This window comes from Ruditapes philippinarum, unplaced genomic scaffold (assembly GCF_026571515.1).
Source record: "Ruditapes philippinarum isolate M1 unplaced genomic scaffold, ASM2657151v2 ctg5982_1_1_1_1, whole genome shotgun sequence".
NCBI lineage: Eukaryota > Metazoa > Mollusca > Bivalvia > Venerida > Veneridae > Ruditapes > Ruditapes philippinarum.
The window spans coordinates 67,918-91,624 of NW_026860148.1; the positions used below are offsets into that span (position 1 = coordinate 67,918).

Below are 23,707 nucleotides of genomic sequence, written 5' to 3' on the forward strand. Positions count from 1 at the left end.
GGTGACGTCAAATCATCCGACAAGTTAACGTTCAATGTTTTTTTTAATTATTTTATGTATGTTTGCATAATTATGTATCAATAATGTAGAATATCTATTTTAATTTCAGCATCCTTTTAGTTTATGGTTCGTAGAAATATTCTGCATTTATAATTAATGTAACATAGACACATTTTGAAAGCATTTTCAAAAGAAAACAGCGGAATATTTGTTGTGAAAATTTATATTCTGGATTTATATTTAAGATAACATAGACACATTTAAAAATCATTTTCAAAAGAAAACGGCGAAATGGTTGTTGTGAAAAATGTGTCAGAACTATATGACCTTTCGGAATGTCTGACTTTTTCCTTATTAACAGCCAGTTTTGCCTGATAGGTCTATATTTTATTCGCGCCATTAATCGATATTTAACCACCATCCGCGCATTAATTTCAGTCGCTGCGAGCCTAACACTCAATTTCTAATTAATACCTAATATGAATTATTAATCCAATTACCTGACAACATAGATAGTGTCGATAAAACAGTACCATGTAAAATTGCAGGGGGACCATAATAGTAACGGTCTTGTTAAATGTATCACTACGCAGATTCTCTTGTAACTTAAATGCTTTAACATGTGAAACATTATACATCTATACCAACCATTTACATAGGGGATACTTCATAATAAAATCTCTATCATTGAACTATGACAACAATACGAAAGCTGTATAAATAAAACGGCACGGGTTTCTCGAACAACTAACATAGCGTGGAAATTCGAGATTAAAAGCGAAAATAGATATATGATTCAATTAGTGAATTGTGTGAGCACAGTTTTAAATAAATATTATTACGACACAGTCAGTAGAATTATTCAGTAAATATAGGAGACACGCACTGTTACGATCTGTAATGATATTGTAAAAAAATATAAAGTTTAATAAAAAATAATAATCATAATTTGCAAAAAAAACACAGATATTTTGAGTAACATAAAAAACAACAACAACAGTGTTTTAGTGGGAAAACGCGACTTTTAATTTGATAAGATAGTGTTTTTTGAAAACAAGTTGACGTGGGGAGTGTGTTCATGTAATATTAAATGATTTTGAATGTCAAAAAATACTTCGGTTTTTAAGTACCGTATTAGTTATTCGTACTTTTAACTTTCAGGTTGTTAAAAATATATATACAAGGATTTAAAGCTGGATATTTAATTTTATGTTATACTTTAAGTCAAATAGGTTAAACCTTATTGTAGTGTGCCGGTCACTTCAATAGTTAATATCTTAAATAGAGTGGACATACGTGAAAATTAAAACAATATTTAAGTTTGTGGTGATGACAATGTTGAATATTTAATGGACTTTTATTGAATGGGAAATAATTCAACATGACATTGCCGATGAAAAACCTCCATGTGCCGGAACGGAGAAATTAAATGTGTGAACATTTTTGCGCGGTTACTTTTCATGAAAGGAATTTAAATTGTGATTTTAGGTAAAGTATGTACATGTACATGTTCATGTTTTTTATACATATTTTATATACATTGTAGTTTTATTAAAAGTGTATTTTTTTCTGAACCAGTATACACAAACGTAAGTAATGAGAATGTTTCATATAAACTGTAAACTTTCTAAAGTTAAAGGCCCATTATGCCTCAAAAATGCTATTATTTTTATTTCACAAAAACTTAAATCTTTGGTATCTTAATTCCAATAAAAAATACTTACTTGCCATATAGATGATCTATCTTTGATTCTTTTGCCTTGTTGGCAATTGGTATAATTATAGCGAATAAGTATTCTGTATGGAAGTCAAAATAACATTTTGTGTACAATATGCTACCTTTACGAAAAATTACTGCACATTCAATGCTACTTTCTTCAGTTGTTAAACATCTAACATGCTCTAAATTCATGATTATAAAAACATTATTAAACACATGTTTGACATGTTTAAAAAATTTCATAAAAAGCAATTTCTTTGACAAATTGTGTATTTAAAGTATTGTTTTTTTTGTACTGAAAACCTGGAAGAAGAAATAAATATTATTTAAACCAAACTTAAGTAAAAGTAAGTAAATATAGTCAAAGATTATGAAGACTCGTATATTTTTAATAAGCTTACTTTTACAAATTGTGTCAAAATATAGTAACTTGTGAATGATGCATGTACATGTACTTCGCTCTATTTTATGTTTATGCTACACTAACGGCGAACATAAATTTGTTTACCCTTTTTCGCTTCAACCCAAAATTATTTTTAATATTCTTAAAAGAAATTCTTTTTTTTAAGAGTTTTTAATTGTCTATATGAAGGTTCTTGTGTCTGAAGGTGGTAAATATACAGAACGTCATGTACGGGAGAACCGTTTTTATATACCAAACTTTTGTGGTCAAACCATCAAATTAATGTACATGTATACGTTTGACCCATTTTGGTAATATTAATATTATACAGGAAAGGTGACTTAATCATTTAGTTCTTTTCTTGGTTTGGTTATTTGATATAGATCTTGAATAGTAATTCACTAGTTAAATACAGATGACAAATGATTTCTCGCAGTGATTTTTAATTACAATTATCTCTATTGCGGGCGCACTTTATTCACATATTTGTGCAGTGTAAATAATTATTCGCCACACTGCCTCGAAACATTTTATGAGAAATCAGATTGATTCCGAGTTAACAATCAACAATGAAATGATGTTTCGTTGTAAAAGAATATACGAAAATTATGGCTCCATTGTTCCATTCCAGAACACACTATTTGCCAATAATTTTGCCTATTGTTATTTGACTACGCGAATATCGAATATTTTAGACGGAAAAGAGCGTAAATACTGCCTGAATGCATGTTTCAAGTTATTGATATGTACATATAGCGGACTATCTGCTTGAAATCTGAGACTTAAAAACATTGTTAAACAGGAGACTAATTGCTTTTTGTATAAATTATTGATATGATAATAATTACAAGTTTTTAGTTGCTAATGGAAAGCAAAAGTCAAACAAACAATGAGATCATTTCCCCGAATACAGACAAGTTTTGTAAACATGGCAACTTTTCTATTTCCCGCTGTCGGTCTTTTGCAAAAGATTTTACTATAGTTGCTTTCTGTTTCAGAAATACACGACGGAATGGAGCGTTATGTTCTAACCTTGCCCATGGCCGTCTGGTCGTTTGCATTATTTCAAGGAACAAAAGGTAAGTAATTCGCCATTAGCGTTACTTCGTTCTCTAGTAACGTGCTGTCGTTCTCTTAGAATATGTTTACGTTCTGTGTCAATGTGTGGGCGAAAATATTGGGTACGAAGACTAATCTTACATTTAATAACACATTGCTGAAACAAATAGCTACGTTTTGTCTAGAATGCCGACTTTGGAAGATGTTTGAATTGCCAAAGTTTTAAATTGCAAGGGGGAATATACGCTAAACTAATTTACTTATCTTTTCAACTGTGCATCGTGTCTAAAAAGCGTCTGATGGTATCTTTAAATGACACGTTTGCAGACATTTATTGCACATTTCCTTGACAGTACTGCAGCTTCAATTGTCTGCAAAATTCTACCTACCGGATAGTTACGAACTGTTTCAATAAAACAGATACTAGTATTCAATTTTCTGATGTACAAATTCATGCAAATGTGAGATGAAAACAAGTTTTTATAATGTATTAAAAGCCAATTTATATAAATTGTATAAAGCTATATATCTACTGCAAAAATCATTGTTTGAATTTAAAAAGAATACTTCCGAAATGGTTGTATGAAAGTAATATGGTTGTACGAGGGTTGTTTAAAAAGTAATAGGACTGCAGCTCTACTGTCCACATTTTTTTATTAACGTACATATAATTTTACAAGAAACAAACTTTGGAACATGTTCTCTTTACACAGTGAAAAAATCAATACAAAATGTTTACAAATAACAATTCTGTGAACTTTTCAAATGACAAGGGGTACGAAACCCGCAGCACGCTGACAATACAATAAATGACGTTCATGACGTCGATAACAAACTATAACAAGTGTTATCCATCCTGAAAGTATTCTCTCTAGTGCTCTAGCTGTCTGAATCATGTGACCATGATCAGGTCTTATATGCGGAGATTAAGCGAGAAAGACAGCGATCACAATTTCGTTGAACACTCCAAGAAAAAAGCCCGAAAGCCGGTCAGTCTCCACTTTTCTCGGATATTTTGAGTAAATTGGGAACTTAACAAGCATGGACTTATAATGCTAATGCAAAAGTGATTTATATTATTAATTTTCAAATGTAATGTCATCTTACGTTTTTAAAACAATATGATTATATAAAGTAAAATAACACTTGAAAATAGAAAAGTATCATTTATTAAAACAAAGTTGGGGGAAGATACCACTAATCATTACCGTGAATTATTATCATATTAATTAATTAAAACCAAATACATCTAATGAGATACAATAAAATAGTGTTTGATAGAAACGTCTGATATACAATTCTTTGGTAAGAACTGAATAAGTAGACCCGGGGCAGACAAAAAAAGTGTCAGACAGTCAGCGTATATTGCATTAAAAGTGAATGGCGCATAAATCATTGCTAAACGGTTAAGCAACAGATTATTTCGTTCAAGAATATTTTATTTTGTTTACACAAAGTGCATACAATATCCTTGTGTGTTATATATGGAATGGAGACATTCTTTGTAACAACTCTTTTCAAAATTCATCCATAAGATTTAAAGAAACAATAAAGTTTTACTGTTTATAAATTCTATAACAATATTTCATCAGGTATTTAAAGGTCCCTTATGCCCCAGAAATGCTGTTATTTTCAATATTCAACAGCTTTTCATTTTCTTGCACTTCTATAGTTTCCAAAGCCAATTACATGAACCATCTTTTTTCTTCTGATGCTTTTAGGCAATTAGTACAGGTACAGTGATTTAGTGTTTTGTATTAAAGTCAAAATACTACTTTGTTTACAAAATGCTATTTTTATGACAAATAACGCTGATTTCTCCTTGTTACAAGCATCTAACATGCTCAAAAACTATTATTTTAACTTTATAAAACTCATGCTTGTCCTTTTCAAAGAAGTAAAATTTATTTGTTTTTGAGGCATAATCTTTACCACGGAGTAATCGATATGTTTTGAACTTACACGCAAAAAAATCAAACATTCTCTTTATACAGCAATATTGCAATTATTTTCTTTAACATTCAACTTTATTCTAATTTCAGTGTTTTGTAATATATCTTTTTCTTCCTCGTCAACTCGTATGGAAAAAAAAACAACAGTAGATTCCAAGATTGATACCGGCTTCACATCATTATGGATAGCTTATAAATATAATCCCCACTTACAGCATCCGTGGTGGCGCCAATTACGATATATAAAACAGCTAATTAATGACTCAACGTTGATCGAAAACTTTCTATAAATGTAGATCTCGTATTGTTACTGGATAAGATGGCGTTCTCATGACTGGTATCCTGTATCAGAGTGAAGTTGCGAGGGGTCTTTTTATTTTAAGTGTTATTATGACTAAAATAAAATCAATGAACCTGTATCATGGACTCGTCCCTGAACTTGTATGATGGACTCGTCCTTGAAACTGTATAATGGACTCGTCCTTGAACTTTTATAATGGACTCGTATTTAAAACTTGTATGATGGACTCATCCTTGAACTTGTATGATGGACTCGTCTTTGAAACTGTATTATGGACTCTTCCTTGAACTTTAATATTGAACTCGTCCTTGAACTTGTATAATGTACTCGTTCTTAAACTTGTATAACGGCATTTTCCTTAAACCTGTATAATTGACTTGTTCTTGAACTAGTAAAATGGACGTGCTTAGAGACAGTCCATTTGGTAGATTTCTGTGTTTTACTTATTTTACCTTTTGTAACCATAAAAACTGATAGAATTTGGCGAGGATTCATTTTATTTACAATGTGTCGTTTTAAGGAACATTGTGGTTCGGTGCACCATTAACCGGTTTAAACTCCCCAGCAGTACTTATGCTGCTGACCGTTCCAAGGCGGCGCCCGTCTGTGCGCCTCAGATGTATGTCTTTGTTGTTTCATACTGTTTTGGTGACACTTTTATATATAACGTTAACATACGCTTTTACGCTGCTTGTATATAACGCAAATGCCGTCACGTTGCAATGTTCTCTAAGTAATGTAGTTTCCTTTCTATTGCACTACTGTTCTGTGGTTCATGTGATAAAATTCAAATCATTTCGAATATTTTTCAGTGTATACCATCATATTCTCAAAGATTGTTTTCTATAAACGATCGGTGATTATCTCCCCTGTACGTAGGAATACCATACTGACTGGCACGTGATTTGGTAATAAAAATAAATCTTCAAAATGGAGGTGTAAATATTTAAACAGAAGGAGTGTCTCTCAAAGATAAAGAGCGTTTAATGTACATTTACTGGTCTTCAAAGCAAATAACATACATCATTCTGATTGTATTTCATGGCATTACTTTAGTTTATATAGTAAGTTTATCGATTAGTGAACGTAGATTGTATTGATGAATTAGTGAACGTATATCAGTCATGTGAATTTTACTGTCATGGTACAATGATAGTCAATATAGCTTAAGAGTCAATAGCCATTGCATCAATTTTTTGTCCAAATCTGAAACTTACACCAGAGCAAGTATATAGTCTCTCTTTTACATAAAATTCAAAGCTTTCACAACGCTTCAGAATCCAAGATGGCGTCCAAGATGGCCGCCGATTTTATGCTCTCTAGGCTAAAACGCATATTATCTAAAATGTGTTATATTTAACAGCGGGTATGTTATGACTGCTCCTCGACACGTGGGTGAAAAATGACAGCTCCCCGACACGTGGGTGCATGTTCAAATACATTGATGATTTCTATAAATAGTAATATCGTTGTATAAAAAGCGTTGATATTCCAACAATGTTTTAGTCTGGTGAATGTATAAGGAAATAGGATATGATAGCAAAATTGAATAATTCATTTAATAATGCATAAAAACGGACCTTAAGCATGAGTTGGGAACGGCTGGTTTCCGATGATACTTAAACATGTATAGCTCTGTGAATCATAGGGCAGATTCAAAATACATCTACGTAAGAAATATTTATCGAGTGCTGTTGAAAATTCTTTTATATGCAATGTATATATTTTGTAATTATTAGGCGGGCATTTGACGATAGACGCGTTGTATGAACATAAATTCATAAGGGACAGTAAAAAGTCTATTCATTTTGACTCCAAAAATGCCTGTATTTCGGTGACAATCAATATATATATACATCTACTTTTCTTTTGTCAACTAAATGTATCTTTTTCTAAATAATTATATTATAGTATCAAAAAATGATAACTTTGAGTTTAACAGATAGTCATTTCAGCTCAATCGGGCAGACAACTTTTACCCTATTTGAAGTACTTTCGAGTACGTTTTCTTTAACTAACCAGCACTGTTATAATAATTATTAGGAATCATAGTCTTGAGTCGAGAAGGGCTCGAACCCACGATCACTTGGTTAAGAGGTAGAACAAAATAGTAACTAATGGTATTACATACACAGCAAGAAAAATAAAACAATATTACATAGTCTATTGAACATAAAACTTTTAATATACATGTATAATTGTAATATGTATGTTATGAAAAATAATTCAAGCTGTATACTTCGAGATGAGACAAAATATTTCAATAAGATCCAACTCAAGAAAAATGAACCGAGACTTTAGGAAAAGTAAAAAGATTCAATATTTAAATAATAATGTACATGCTTTGTGCAGTTAATGATTGTTGTTGTTTTGTTTTTTTTTCTCAGTATTTATAACCATATTTTTACTAGTAAAGGGGATTTGTGAATATGTTTACCTCATTTTGGTACTTTACGTGGGCTGTGAGTGCTGTTTGTAATGTGAAAATTGTTTCGTTTTGGTAAATTCAAAATATTTTACTTTTAAAGACATTTTCAAAATGTTCATGAAAATTAGCATAAATCTGGAGGCATTATTATATCATTTTTTCTATCGAATTATGTACTTTGCTCTTATGGTACAAAAAGAATGGAATGTGTTAGAGTGTCTGATGGTTTTTCTAATGAGTGGGAGGAAGTTTTCTGACACAAAAATCAATCTTACGTTGCCAAATTTAATTTAATAATATAGTTTAGAATAGTAGCTCTGGATTTTCTTCTTTTTTAGACTTTACATGACCTTCGGGAAGAAACATTTAAAGATAACTTTCTTATCTGTTCAGTTGTACAAAATATCTGATTTGCTTCTTCTTAATGGAAGTTTAATAAATTCTATTGACGAAAAAAGGCAATAAAAAAGTTTAAGTTTAAGTCGGAGAAAAGATGCATTATAGGAAGTCAATACTTATCTACAGTCAATACCTAGCTCGTACACAATTATAAAGTAGGCAATTCGATTTCATTACAATAAGAAATATATAGAACTTATTAAGAGTAATTCATAGATATCCTAAAATTTAGAAAATCCACTTTTACTAATTATGTTTAACATAATGCCAATACAAGATATAGCTTTGAGGAAGAACCCTAGATAATGTTGGTATTACTTTTGGTCCAACCCGTTTTTATATGCATTGTATTTATGCTTAGAGTAATACTGTTAAATTCTGTAAATTTATAATGTACAAATGATTTTTTTTTAAAAGACAATATGTGAGGAAAAGTGAATGGCAATTCATAGTTTTATATTTATAGATTGATAACATCATTAAATAAAGTGATTTAAGATTGTTACTAGAGGCGTTAAGATAACCATCCCGCTATAGGCATATATTCGCAAATAATATTCATTAAAAGAAAACGTTCCACGCTGCGTGTAAATCTATTTATCTAATTCGATACACTACCATTTGCCTACAAGTTTTCCCCCTCCACATTTGAAGAGTACGCGGACGTATATATTGAACAGCTTTTCATTCAGAGATTGATGTCCTCTCACATAGATGTAATTATGTAATCCCTGTGACGCCAATTATGTGATCTGAAACAGCCTAAAACAGCTAATTAATGAACTAATGTTGATGGAATACATTCTATAAATGAATTGTAACCGGATGAGAGTTGATGCATCATTGTGTTTATTCCCTGTTTAAAACTTCGATGGTGACAAGTTTTTGTTGTTGTTGTTGCTGTTGTTGTTGTTGTTGTTGTTGTTGTGCGGCTTCTTCTTCTGCTGCTGCTGCTGATGATGATGATGATTAAGTTAATTTTGTTGGTGTTGTTGTTGTTGTTGTTGTCGCTCTCGCTTTTGTTGTTGTTGTTTTTGTTGTTGTTTTGGCTGTTGGTGCTGTTGTTGTTGTCGCTGCATTTGCTGTTGTTGTTGTAGGTGTCGTTGTTGTTGACTTATGAGAAAGGTGTTGTTTTTTTTAATTATATATAATTTTAAGGTCTGGAATCGAACCCCTACCGATTTGTCGTAAACATAAAAATTTGAAACCGTAGTTAAAAAAAGTATTTTTGAGCGAGATTCGAAGTCCTAAGGATCAGTCCTTGAAGTCATGATTCTTATACCTTGTTTTTAGACTTCGAAAAAAAAAAGAGATACAAAATTACCCTAGAAGAAGCCTGGAACTACGAAAACATAAATTTATGTACAATTTCTTCTGTTTTGTCAAGTGAGAATGTTAACTTCTTAGAATGATTACTAAAATTATAATGAAGTAAAGTAAATTGCAATAAAATGGCGTATGATTATGCCTGATTTTAACTCAAAGTGTTGAGTTATCTGCTCTTGTATATGACCTAATAGAGTCATTTTCAGGTGCAGATAACTCAAAAAGTATAACAGCGAAGCCAGGCCATAATTTTTTCTATAAATTCGTTTCATTTAAATTTTCTTTGATCACTAAAAGTTTAAGACAATTTTGCTCACTTGATAACTTCCTAAAACGGAGCTACTGAAGGAAAAACGTCTTTAATATGTTAAGTTCAATATGAATATTAAAATTTGAGTGTCTTTAGTCTAGATAAAAGTTCATACGAATGCATATGACGTCATCGGGCCGACGAAAATGTATAATGACCGCCTGAGCGGGTACTGTTACGTTTTATTCGGACCGCTGATAAAATTTAGCGACGTGTAACTGCGAGGAATCTATATTACAAAACGTGCAATATCAACAGTTTTCAGTGCATTTTACTAGGAATTTGGTCATTTCAACAAAATGATTTCATTCCTCGTTTAACTTTTACCAAAATATTCTTGTAAAGTGCGGTATAATATAAGAAATAGCACATAGTACTTTGGATCTCTTAGCGTTATTACTATAATTTTATGAAGCTCTCGGCGCTGTTTACTATTTCTTCAATACACATTAATTTGAATTTATCTACATTACTATTGTCATAATCCTAAAAGTCATTTTATCTTTCGTCGATCACTGATAGCTAGATTTATTTCACTCAAGTTGCTATTTTACTTGAGATAGGCAGATTTTATCTGTATACATAATCAAAATAACTTTAAAAATTAGTAAATCTAAATCGTTTTGTGGTAACCTCGCATGTTACGTAGAAGTACATTTCTCCAAAGGACACTTAGTGTCACAAGTATGAAAGAATTGAATTAATCTTTGGAATGAATGCATTAATATTTAAACATTACGAGAGCAGCGATTTCCCCCGTTCCTGGAATAAACGCTTCGTGTAAAATTATTTCTTTCTCCCTTTTACACGAGATGATTGTCTTTTATGGCAAAGTTTCGTGACTTACAGTGGCATTGGTTTTATATCTGTAGGAAAAGCACATGTACATATTAATTATTTATACGTAAAATACTTGAAAGGTGAAAAGGGCCAGCCACGTGTTGGTAATAAAACAAAACTGAACTAAATATGTTTTTTTTGGAAAATTCATACATTCGTTTGCTGTACTGGGATTTCTTTAACACTATTTAAGGCAGTAAACGTTTAAAAACGATATTGTATCTTATAATACGTCACGGGACAGTTTGTATTCTTAAAGGCCCATAATGCCCCAGATATGCCATATACTTTTATCTTGCAAAATCTTTTTGTTTCAAGTGTCCTTTTTATAGTTCCCAAAAATTGGTCAATTACCTAAACCATCTTTAACTTATGTTGCCTTTTGGTAATTAATATTACAGTTATAAAGATTTAGTTACATTCAGCGCTATTTTCTGCAGGTGATAAGCATCTAACATGATCTTAACATAATGTTAAGATATTGTAAAACTCATGTTCCACTTTCTAAATTAGGAAAAAATTATTCGTTTCAGAGGCATAATTTACGAAACGTCCTGGTGTCAATTCATATTGTTCTATTAAAGAATATAAACCTTATTAGGAGTTTAAAACTCCTACGTATTTGATGATTTGACCGAATGATAGATGCTGTTTGTCGCTTAAAAACCTGATGCGATACCTACCTACCTACCTACCTACCTATCTGTCTAGAGTACATACAATACTTTCACTCAGAATCCATTAAAGGACGTTGACTTTAAAATGTGCTGCAAAATTAATTCAATGATGATATTCCTGTATCGTTTCTAATCTTAACTTTGATTGTTTTTATATAAATTGAATTAGAAAAAACATTCCTCATGATTTATTCCCAATTCCCTCATTCTTCCATTATAACATTGAATTAAATCATAAATCAGCTCGCTCGTGCTTAGAAATGTTTCTCAGGTGATGCGTGCCGATGTAATTGAGTATTGAAAAAATCATCTGTCATATGCTTTGCAAGTAACAGACAAATCTTGATAAAAGCATCGATATAAAAATAGTCTTAAAATTTCTTTTTGGACTTGCATTTTTTTGCACAATTATCAGTCAATCGTGTTTGTATCAAATAAGAATATATAAAGAGCTTGTATACATTCAATTTTTGATAGATCGTTTCATTGTTTCGAGAAGTTGTAGACATTGGTTTTGTTAATTCATTCTGATCACCAGAACCATTCTAGAACCATCAACGGTCCGTGAGCCAGCCGGATAGCTTCCTCTCAGAAATTTAGAATAAACATTGTATTAGAAAACATTTACATTGAATCTCATACAAATGGAAACGAAGACACACGCTTTGTTTCTCAATTCAGAAAACTTTTAACATCTTTGCTATTATTGGGTTGGTGGCAATGAGATATTTCATTCCATATTATGCAAAATAAAAAGAACATGCTTAAGATTAGAACGATAAAAATGATTGATAAAATGTTCCTTGATTTGAAATGTTCTATTTCAACCAAAACCTGATGATTTCAGGCTTTGTTGATCAATTAAGATTTAGCTTTGTTATTAAAGTGAAAGTGTATGCAATAAGCAGTCGAACGCTAATTAACCTGCATGATACTAGTTATTTAATAGTACAATTTCATGACAAGGTAGTGTCTGGTATGCTTCGCCTCGGTTACTTTTTTAGACATAAGAGAGTTAATGTATATGTTACTCTTAAAATTAACTGCCAGCATCCAATTAATGTTAACTCCCATCAATAGGTTATTAACCTTAAGCGCATGTTACTCTCTTTTATATAGTTCCTTATTTCAATTTAGATAAAGCTTCTTATATCATGCTTTATCTGTGATAACACACTTTCATATGTTTCTGTTGGGGGATTTTTACTGTCCGCTTTGACTCACGACTTTCTCTTCTACTAACATAAAGCATTCGTTTACAAAAGTAGTGTTACATGAGTTCGAACCACCAGGTTAAGTTCTTCAAAAGTTGTTTATTAGGATGTTTAATAATAAAACCTGAAAATGAATAGCCTTTTGTCTTGTATTTATGATGCAAGGGGGTGTTCAAAAAGTTTCCTGTCAAAAAAATCTTCGTTATCCTCGTAACGTTTTTTATTTAATTACTTATTTAAGCACTTCTCTTCCTTTATAAGTTTGTTGGTATAGCTGATTTGTATACATACATATCAGACTTAATGTTCCCCTCATCTCCCATGTGCGCCGTTTTTTTGTAGTTTTAGGACGTTTACATGTATTTACTAAGGGACTGTACGCTACTTTTCATGGAATGGCACGAGCCTTTTCAGAGAAAAATTCATGATGTACCACATTTTAGTGATTATACAATTTCAGTAGTATGCAAGAACTAGAGCGATTCATGAACAGGTTATATCAAATATGAAACCGAGTTTATGGGGAATTTCTGTTGACAGTATTGTACGACCTTCAATGTTTCCACTGTTCTAGGTTATAGATTATTTGCTCCTTTAATAATCTGTTAAATTTTGCTAACTGTCTGATAAATGTCTAGTGTAACTAATTAATGACAAATTCACAGACATTGATTACACCTTCCATTGATAAAAACTTATTTTCACTGCCTGAAAATCCTGGTTGCAAGAGATTTTTCTGCTTTCGAAGGAAAAAAATGTGACCTCCTAATCTTTAGTGCTCGCCAATTTTTTAAAGCCAATCACCGACGAGGATTTTTCAAATTTTCAGGTTACAAATCTTAATAGAACAGATTTTATATAAACTGGACGTTTTATATTATAAAACGCAAGTGGGCGGAGCTAAGTTTCGAAGAGCGCTAAAGTGAAATATACGCATGTGCAGAGATCTTGAAGTTCACTCCTACTAATCAATATTTATGCATCATGTTTTTTCCGTACACGCACATGTATATCGTCACTACGGCATAGAATTAAAAAAAAAGAGATTCATTGAAATGAAAACAGGCAAAATAACAGTAAAAATGTTTTATTACTTACGGAACCAGTATAATTTTATAATTTCCAAATAAAAAGTTCACTTATTCCAACAAAGTATGTATTTTTTATGTAAATATTACAGCCCGTGCCGCTGCAAAACCGAAAGTAGGGTGTTTTTATTAATTTTACATTTTTTTTGACATTATACTGCCATTTGTTCGAAGATGATATGCATATGAACATAATAAATATGTATGATGCATATATAACCAAGCTACAGGTTCATTTCAGCCCGAAAAATATGTCGAGGTGACGGGCGAGGCAAGACATGTCGACTTTTTGTAGCTTATTGTGAAGTTGCAGTACATGAAAATCGGACACATGACAAAACAGCACATAAATAAAACATTCTAGTCTTCCGTGGTATACATCTTTTCTACGTGTCATACCTCCTTTCCTTATTACAATGAATTTTTACTGCATTGTTATCCATCGCTGGTTTGTTTTTAGCAAAGAATGACCTGTGCATGTACAAAGAGGGTACCGTTTGAGAATATTTCGCAAAAAGAGTACCGATATGGATATGCACCGTGATATTGTCTGATTTACCTAGACAGAATGCGGAAATAAGCTATGCAAAACACGTGATCCGAAAATGTGTACCGCTACCTCTTCCAAATATGGTTATACACATTTAGGCTATCGTGTGACGTCACGCAGTGTGTTGGGCGGAAAAAAATGGGCGGAGCACTAAGCCGGTTAGAGTGCATATTGGATGTTCTTCGTAAATAAGTAAGCTATAGTCGCTTCGCAAGCTCCGCTCCTTTTTAGCTTTCTTATTTACGAAGAACACCCAATATGCACTCTAACCTATACTTAACTGCGTTTTATTTAAGTAAAGTATAGCTTAGTATTTGTAATTATGTTTTGTCCAATAGTATTGCTGTATTTGATATCTTAGTAATGTTTTGTCCAAAAGGATTGCCGTAATTAATATCTTAGTAAATTTCTGTCCAATAGGATTGCAGTATTTAAAATATCTTAGTAAAGTTTTGTCTAATAGGATTACAGTATTTCAAATAATTCGTGACACATTTACTATGATATATCAGCTTTTAAGATGTCTTCCCTTTCTATCGAGTATTCTAGTACATTAAGTAAAATACGAAATTGGTCAGTTTTCATTCCTTTAAAATATACAGAATTCAATTGGTTGATTGAAAACAATTTTATTTTGTGAAGGCTTACTAAAGAATACTTACTTATACTAAAGTAGATAAAAACTGAGATGAAATATAGAATCTATAATGGTTAAATAAGATATTGTTTACTTTACATCAGCAATAAATAAAACAATTATTTAAATAATCATATAAAAATATAAATGAGCTCCATATATAAAAACTATCAACGTACATGAAAACAATAACTTCAGAGATTGAAAACCCCTAACATTATTAAGGATAGCTTATATAATGCTTATTTAAAACGTTACATCCGCCTTGACGCCAAGTGACTTTCATAGAACAGCTTACTATTACTCAAAAACATTTCTTTAAAATGTGATTGTCTTTATATAAATTGAATTACAAAATAATTTCTCATGATTTATTTCCAATTCCTTCATTCTTCCATTATAACATTGAATTAAATCTCGTGCTTAGAAATGTTTCTCAGGTGATGCGTGCCGATGTAATTGAGTATTGAAATAAATCAACTGTCAACCTTGCAAGTAACAGACAAATCTTGATAAAAGCATCAATATAAAAATAGTTTTAAAAATTTCTTTCTTGACATGCAAAACCTATGGGATTTTGTTGTTGTTGTTGTTCTTGTTCTTGTTGTTTAGGGTTTTTTGTTGTTTTTTTATTATTTATTTTTTTTTATTTTTATTATTTTTTTTTTGGGGGGGGGGAGGGGAGGGGGGATTCACAATTATCAGTCAATCGTGTTTGTATTAATAAGATCATATAAAGAGCTTTTATACATTCAATTTTTGATAGATCGTTTCACTGTTTCGAGAAATTGTTGACATTAATTTTGTTTATTCATTCTGAACAGTTTTTAAAGCCTAGAATACATTTTACATTGTCATTCCTTTGTTATAGTCCAATATGAAGTAGCATTAATGTTTTCTATAATGTTATATGATAAAGATAGTCTGTAAGATATAATTGTCTTCAAATTTGATTTGCAGTAATATGATTTCTTGATGAAAATTTCAATTTTTGATCAGAATGGAAATAATGGTTTTGCCGGGTTATACAGATGATGTATTCGTGTGTTTACAATTAGTTCTATAGTACATTCAGAAGACAAGTATTAGACTTTAAAATTAACATTGTATTAGAAAACAAATACAAAAGTGAAAACGAGAAAACACGGTTTGTTACTCTATTTAAAAAACTTTTATCATCTTTCGCATTATTGGTTTGTTGGCAATGAGTTATTTCATTCCATATTATACAAAATTCAAAGAACATGCTCCGGATTAGAACTATAAGAATGATTGTTAAAATGATCCTTGATTTGAAATGTACTATGATTTTGAAATACTTTAACCAAAACCTGATGAGTTCAGGCTTTACTGGTCTTTGTTATTAAAGTGGAAGTGTATACAATAAGTCGTCGAGCGTTATTTAACCTGCATGAAAGTATAAAACCATAGTCACTGTAATTAAAAAGTACAATTTCATGACAAGGTAGTGTCTGGTATGCTTCGCCTCGGTTACTTTTTTAGACATAAGAGAGTTAATGTATATGTTACTCTTAAAATGAACTGCCAGCATCCAATTAATGTTAACTCCCATCAACAGGTTATTAACCTTAAGCGCATGTCACTCTCTTTTATGATGTCCCTCAATTCAATTTAGATGCAGCTTCCAATATCATGCTAAATCCGTGATAACACACTTTAATATGTTTCTGTTGGGGGAATTTTTCTGTCCGCTTTGACTCACGACTTTCTCTTCTATGTACATAAAGCATTCGTTTACAAAAGTAGTGTTACATGAGTTCGAATCACTAGGGTAAGTTCTCCAAAAGTTGTTTATTGGGATGTTTGATAATAAAACCTGAAAATGAATAGCCCTTTGTCTTAAATTTATGATGTAAAGTGGTGTTAAAAAGTTTCCTGTCAACAAATCTTCGTTATCCTCGTAACGTTTTTTATTTAATTATAATCAGGACACTTTGTAATTGTGTAAAAATACATATTTTAATTTTTTCTAACCATTAAATTGTGATAAAGGAGATGGTCTGTAGGAGACGATACTTGGTCTTTCCAAATTATTGCGTGGTTCTTTCTGCGGGTGGTTACAATATTCCTGCATCAAAATGTATGACCATTTTAAGCACTTCTCTTCCTATATATGTTTGTTGGTATAGCTGATTGTAATCATACATAACAGGCTTTATATTCCCCTCATCTCCCGTGTGCGCCGTTTTGTGTAGTATGTAGGACGTATACATATATTTACTAAGGGACCATACGCTACTTTTTATGGAATGGCACCAACCTTTTCAAAGAATTCATGATGTACCACATTTGTAAGTGATTAACCAATTTTATATATGGATATTGAATTCAACTAAAGATGGTGATAGCGAGTGAACAGTAGTATGAAAACTAGACCCATTCATATACAGGCTCTATCAAGAATTTCTGTTGGCCTTAATGGACGACCTTCAATGTTTCCACTGTTCTAAGCTATTAATTATTTGCTACTTTAATTATTTGTTAAAATTTGCCAAGTGTCTGATATATACAGTGTTCCGTTTGGACACGTTTGGACAATCGTGACATTCTATTTATTCTGTACCCGCGATGCACGATGGTACGATGGTGAAAACGCGATGGTACGATGGTGAAAACACGATGGTACGATGGTGAAATCACGATGGTACGATGGTGAAAACGCGATGGCGCGATAGTACGATGGTGAAAACGCGATGTTACATCGCGTTTTCACCATCGTACCATCGTGATTTCACCATCGTACCATCGCGTTTTCACCATCGTACCATCGCACCATCTCGCCATCGTGTTATCACCATCGTGCCATCGCGTTTTCACCATCGTACCATCGCGTTTTCACCATCGTACCATCGCGTTTTCACCATCGTGCCATCGCGTTTTCACCATCGTACCATCGCGTTTTCACCATCGTGCCATCGTGTTTTCACCATCGTACCATCGCGTTTTCACCATCGTACCATCGCGTTTTCACCATCGTACCATCGCGTTTTCACCATCGTACCATCGTGCATCGCGGGTACAGAATAAATAAAATGTCACGATTGTCCAAACGTGTCCAAACGGAACACCGTACTACGAAGAGGGCCATGATGGCCCTGAGGTCGCTCACCTGTATAAAGGCACGCGGAGCGGGGCCAGTTTAAACCCCAGGGCTTTTATTTGAACAAACTTGGAAGACACCCATTAGAAGATGTTTCACGAAGTTTTTACTACACACATATAATGAAAAACAACGATCTTTCCCTCTCCTTCTGCCCCCCCCCCCCCCCCCCAGGGCCAATTTTAACCCAAGGGCTTTTTATTTGAACAAACTTGGTAGACGATGTTTCATGCTAAACATCTAAGCTCTAGCTCATTGGGTTTTTTTAAAAGAAGATTTTTTAAGTTTTTACTATACACATATAGTTTAAACCAATGACACCCCTGGGGCGGGGCCAATTTTGACCCCAGGGCTTTTATTTGAACAAACTTTGTAGACAATTACTAGAAGATATTTCATCCTTAATATCTAAACTCTAGCTATTTGGGTTTTTTCAGAGAAGATTTTTAAGTTTTTGCTATACAAATATAAGGAAAATCAATAACACCCGGGGCGGGGCCAATTTTGACCCCAGGGCTTTTATTTGAACAAACTTTGTAGACAATTACTAGAAGATATTTCATCCTTAATATCTAAACTCTAGCTATTTGGGGTTTTTTAGAGAAGATTTTTAAAGTTTTTGCTATATACACATATAAGGAAAATCAATGACCCCCGGGGCGGGGCCAATATTGACCCCAGGGCTTTTATTTGAACAAACTTGGTAGACACCAATTAGAACATGTTTCATGCTAATTATCTTAGCTCTATCTCTTTGAGTTCTTTAAAAGAAGATTTTTTTAAGTTTTTACTATATGCATATTGGGAAAATCAATGACCCCCTGGGGCGAGACCAATAATGACCCCAGGGCTTTTATTTGGTCAAAACTTGGTAGATACTCATTAGAAGATGTTTCATGCCAAATATCTAAGCTCTAGCTCTTTGGGTTCTTTAAAAGAAGATTTTTTTAAGTTTTTACTATATGCATATAGGGAAATGGTTATAATCATGTAATATTAGAACCGGAAGGCGATGGTACGATGGTGAAAACGCGATGGTACGATGGTGAAAACGCAATGGTACGATGGTGAAAACACGATGGCACGGTGGTGAAAACGCGATGGTACGATGGTGAAAACGCGATGGTACGATGGTGAAAGTGCAATGGTGCGATGGTGAAAACGCGATGGCACGATGGTGAAAACACGATGGCGCGATGGTGCGATGGTACGATGGTGAAAACGCAATGGTACGATGGTGAAATCACGATGGTACGATGGTGAAAACGCGATGTAACATTGCGTTTTCACCATCGTACTATCGCGCCATCGCGATTTCACCATCGAACCATCGTGATTTCACCATCGTACCATCGTGTTTTCACCATCGTACCATCGTGCCATCGCGTTTTCACCATCGTACCATCGTGCATCGCGGGTACAGAATAAATAAAATGTCACGATTGTCCAAACGTGTCCAAACGGAACACCGTAGATATACGTCTAGTGTAACTACTTAATAACAACTTCACAGACATTGATTACACCTTCCATAGATAAAAACTGATTTTCGCTGCCTGCAAATTCCTGGCAAGAAGTTTTCCTACCTATACAGGAGAAAATGTGACCTCCTTATTTTAATCCTAAACTGCGTACTATTTTAATATAGTATACCTCAGTGTTAAAATTTATGGTCGCCGTATTTAATATCTAAGTAATGTTTTGTCCAATAGGATTGCAGTATTTCGATGGTAAACAATTTCATTTTGTTAAAGCTTACTAAATATGAAAAACTGAAGATTATCAAATGCCAATCATTTTTTTTATATAAAATCTCGCATATTGGAATGAATTTATTAAAGGTATAATAATGTCACATGTATTGGAAAAATGCAATGTATATTCAAAATGGAAGTATTACTGATTGTAAAGTCTACTTTTTTCATTATAAAATGTTTTTTGTGAATGTTTGGTTTCTTCTCTCTTTTACAACAAAAATGGTACCGTATATCATGTTTTACAATGCAGCAAAACAAAGTTATGTCACTGATACGAAGAAACAAGAACAATCCGAGCCTGCAACATTTTCAATGTTGTCGTAATGGACGTTGTCCTTTAGAGTTTCCATTCTTTCCATTTAAAACATTCTTTTTTCAATTGAAATTTATTACAAGATACTAGAATTGACCATATAATATTACGAAGACAACATTATTATTGTTAATTAATCTTATAAGAATAGATTATTAGCTGTAGCTTTATACCCTTTAAAACCGTGAAACATTTTGATAGTTTTTATCTTATTTATTTCAGTTCGATTGTGTTGGAAGCTATAAGCTTATTGAAAAACTCTCGAATCTGTTCCTGGAACCAACCAGTACTAAGCAATGTATGTTAAGTTTCTTGCACACGAACAACAGCTTGTCCCTGATATTGAAGTATGATACAAAGGTCATACATAATATGTTTCTGTCCTAATTGGCAAGGAGAAAGTTAACAAAATGGCTTTGTTGCTAAATGTCAGCCATGAGCATTTCAATACATAACGTTTAGCTGAATGAACATAATCTATGCTTTAGCAATCATTTTGCCAGGTCCAAAAAAGAAATGTTACATACTATGTCTTTCAAAAAGACACCATTAATTTATCTTTTAATTTGATTCTTTTCCAAGCTGTCTGCGGTCTTAAGCCACAAACAATGTAATCATGATAATATTGTTGTCCTCTTAATATATATTTTCAGTGTCAATCACCGCCAATGTCTAGAACACATACTGCACAAATTGTCTTTATGTATGTCAAACTATAATTGAAAAGTGCTAACTAAAATGGTTTATTGAACACTCTGCAGACATTTGTACCAGAATTTGTAGATAAAATATAGATGGGGACAGTATATGATATTCAGCAACTCATAACGTAATATGTATTAAAGTATTTTGAATCTATTAGTATATTGTTTAAAAAGGAATCGAGATAATCTTAAACTGTCTCATTGAAAGCAGTGTTTCGTTGTTGATATTTCTCTAAAAATTAACTGCCAGCATCTAATTAATATTAGTTCCCATTAACAGGTTAACGACCTTCAAGCAGATGCCACTGTGCTAAACGATTCAGGTTATTGGTAACATGCTTTATTAGTAATAATACGTTTAAAACATATTTCTGCATGGTCGAGAATCGTTTATGATCTTTAAATCATACGCTTATCTATTTATGCTTATCTATTTATCTTTGAAGGGGCGTCCGTGACCGAGTGGTTAAGGTCGTTGACTTCAAACCACTTGCCCCTCACCGCTGTGGGTTCGAATCCCGACAGGGACTTTGGATTCTTTCATGTGAGGAAGCTATCCAGCTAGCTTACGGAACGTCGGTGGTTCTACTCAGATGCCCGTTCGTGCGTGAAATAATGCACGGAAGGGCACCTGAGGTCTTCCTCCACACGTACAGCTGGAACGTCGCGATATGACCTATACTGTGTCGATGTGACGTAAAACTCAAAACAAACAAAAAAACAATTTATCTTTGATCTCTCAAATTTCGTTTTTAAACATTTCCGACCATTGGTTTCTTAGCGTCAACATTCAACACATGGAATGACAAGAAATTTTATGATCACAACCGTATTTACACATCTGCTGATGTTTCGAAATACAGAGAAATACAATTCCATGTGTAGATATATTTAATTTAATTTTATTTTAGACGGTGCTACAAAGCTGGAAATATTGCACTAACAACTTACTTTATCAAGCTGAGCGAACGAGGAATTCTGTTGACAGTGCTGAACGACCTTCAATATTTCGACTTTCTGGTTATAAATTATTTGCGTCTTTAATCATCTGTTTATTTGTGCTAAGTGTCTGATATACGTCTTGTGTAACTGATTAATGACACAATCACAGACATTGATTACACCTTCCATTGATAAAAACTTATTTTCACTGCCTGCAAAATCCTGGCACGAGGCTTTTTTTGTTGTTTATATCGGAGAACGTGTGACTTCAATATTTGATTCTAACGCGTACGTCCAAAAAGTTAAGTTAAGTTTAGTATAGCTTAGTGTTTGTTTTATGTTTTGTCCAATGATATTTGTCATTAGTAATTTCTCAGTGTTTGTATCTTTCGTATGATATGAAATATAGTATTTAACATATTTAGATATTATAATGGATACATTAGGTTTTTTTAAATGATCAATAACATTTTTTATTGAATTAAACATATCATAATGTTGACATCTTTATTTGGTTTAATGGAGCACCCCGGATTCAATTAGTAAATATAGTTTTGTATAGGAAACAAAATTTGGTGAAACTACAATGCCTAGAGTTTAAAAAATTGACATACAGATTGCCTTGCGGCCTGTACAAAAGTGATATTTATCATGCCACTGATAAGTTTTGGCCCGCCCAGGGTCACTTGATTTACAAATTTACACTTTCATATTACCCCGCCTCTGCGTTGCTCTTGTTTTGTTTATTATCTTACATGCGGGAATGAATTTCTCAAAGGTGCATTAAATGCCACATGTATCGGAAAGTTAGATGAAATCTTCAATATAAACGTATTAATTAGAACAATGATTCACGCCTTTCATAAGCGTTGTAAGTATGTGTTTTGCTCTTTTTTCCTTTCACAGTATTTTATGTACAGCCAAACACAGCTACATAACTGATATACGATAAAACAAGTTAACATTTATCTTCTGGCTGATAAAATAATGTTCAACAACGTGGAAAAAGAACCGAGACAACACTCAATTGCACACTGAATGGATATAAATAAATATAAGTGAACTAAATGGTGTTGACATGTAGAGAAATAAACATTACATACACATGTTTGCGTCTTGTTAATTTGCAAGATAATCCGATGGTGCAACCCTGTTATAGCTATCAATAATAAAATCGAGTCTGCAAGGATTTAAATGTTATCTCAATGGACGTTCATGAAAGTTTCTTTATATTTGAAACAATTTGAAATAGAAATTTATCCCAAGATCATGTTTAATCAAACATACATTGGAGATATGTTACAAATGTCGCGAACAACTTTTTTTCTTCTAATTTCAACCAAACGTATGGCAGGCAGAAAATGCAAAAATGGTTTTGTTGCTGAACATCAGCCATGATCGTTTCAAGACATAACTTTTATCTATGTTAGAACATATTCAATGCTTTCGCAATCGTTTCGTACTTATAAAAAATGTTACGTTCTATTTCTTTTCAGCAGACACCATTAACTTATCTTTTGATTGTTTTCTAAGCTACCTGCGATCTAGATCCATAAATAATGTAATCACGGTAACATTGGTGTCCACAAATTTTAGAAATTCGATGTCAAACACCGCTCAAAGTCTAGAACATACTGCACAAATGCCTTTATGTATGTCAAACTATGATAAAAAGTGCCAATTAAAATGGTTTATTGAACACTCTGCAGACATTTTCAACGGAATTTGCAGATAAAATACAGATGGGAACTGTATAGGATATTGTAAAAAATCCAATTTGCAATTCATTTTATAAATGACATTACAATGCCTTTAGAAATAATGCTCTTTGTCTAGTTTTTAGGTGCATTGTATAAGATAAATGAGTCATCAGACTCTTTATGCTTCTGTAGTCATTACATTAACTAGGTAGTTTTTGTCCGATAACATCTATATTAAAACGTTTTAATCTGTTAGCAGGTATTTT

The 23,707-nt window shown here is 32.6% G+C and overlaps 1 protein-coding gene across 1 annotated transcript in view; it reads left to right on the top strand.

Annotated features, from left to right (window-relative positions):
• Nucleotides 1-379: 379 nt before the first annotated feature.
• The window catches only part of LOC132759028 (uncharacterized), a 33,280-nt gene continuing 9,952 nt past the window's right edge, over nt 380-23,707 (top strand). Inside the window, exons 1-2 of the mRNA XM_060750753.1 lie at nt 380-1,488; nt 3,122-3,202. Coding sequence (XP_060606736.1) covers nt 3,136-3,202 — 67 coding nt within the window. The 5' untranslated portion in view covers nt 380-1,488; nt 3,122-3,135. The remainder of the gene's footprint in view (nt 1,489-3,121; nt 3,203-23,707) is intronic.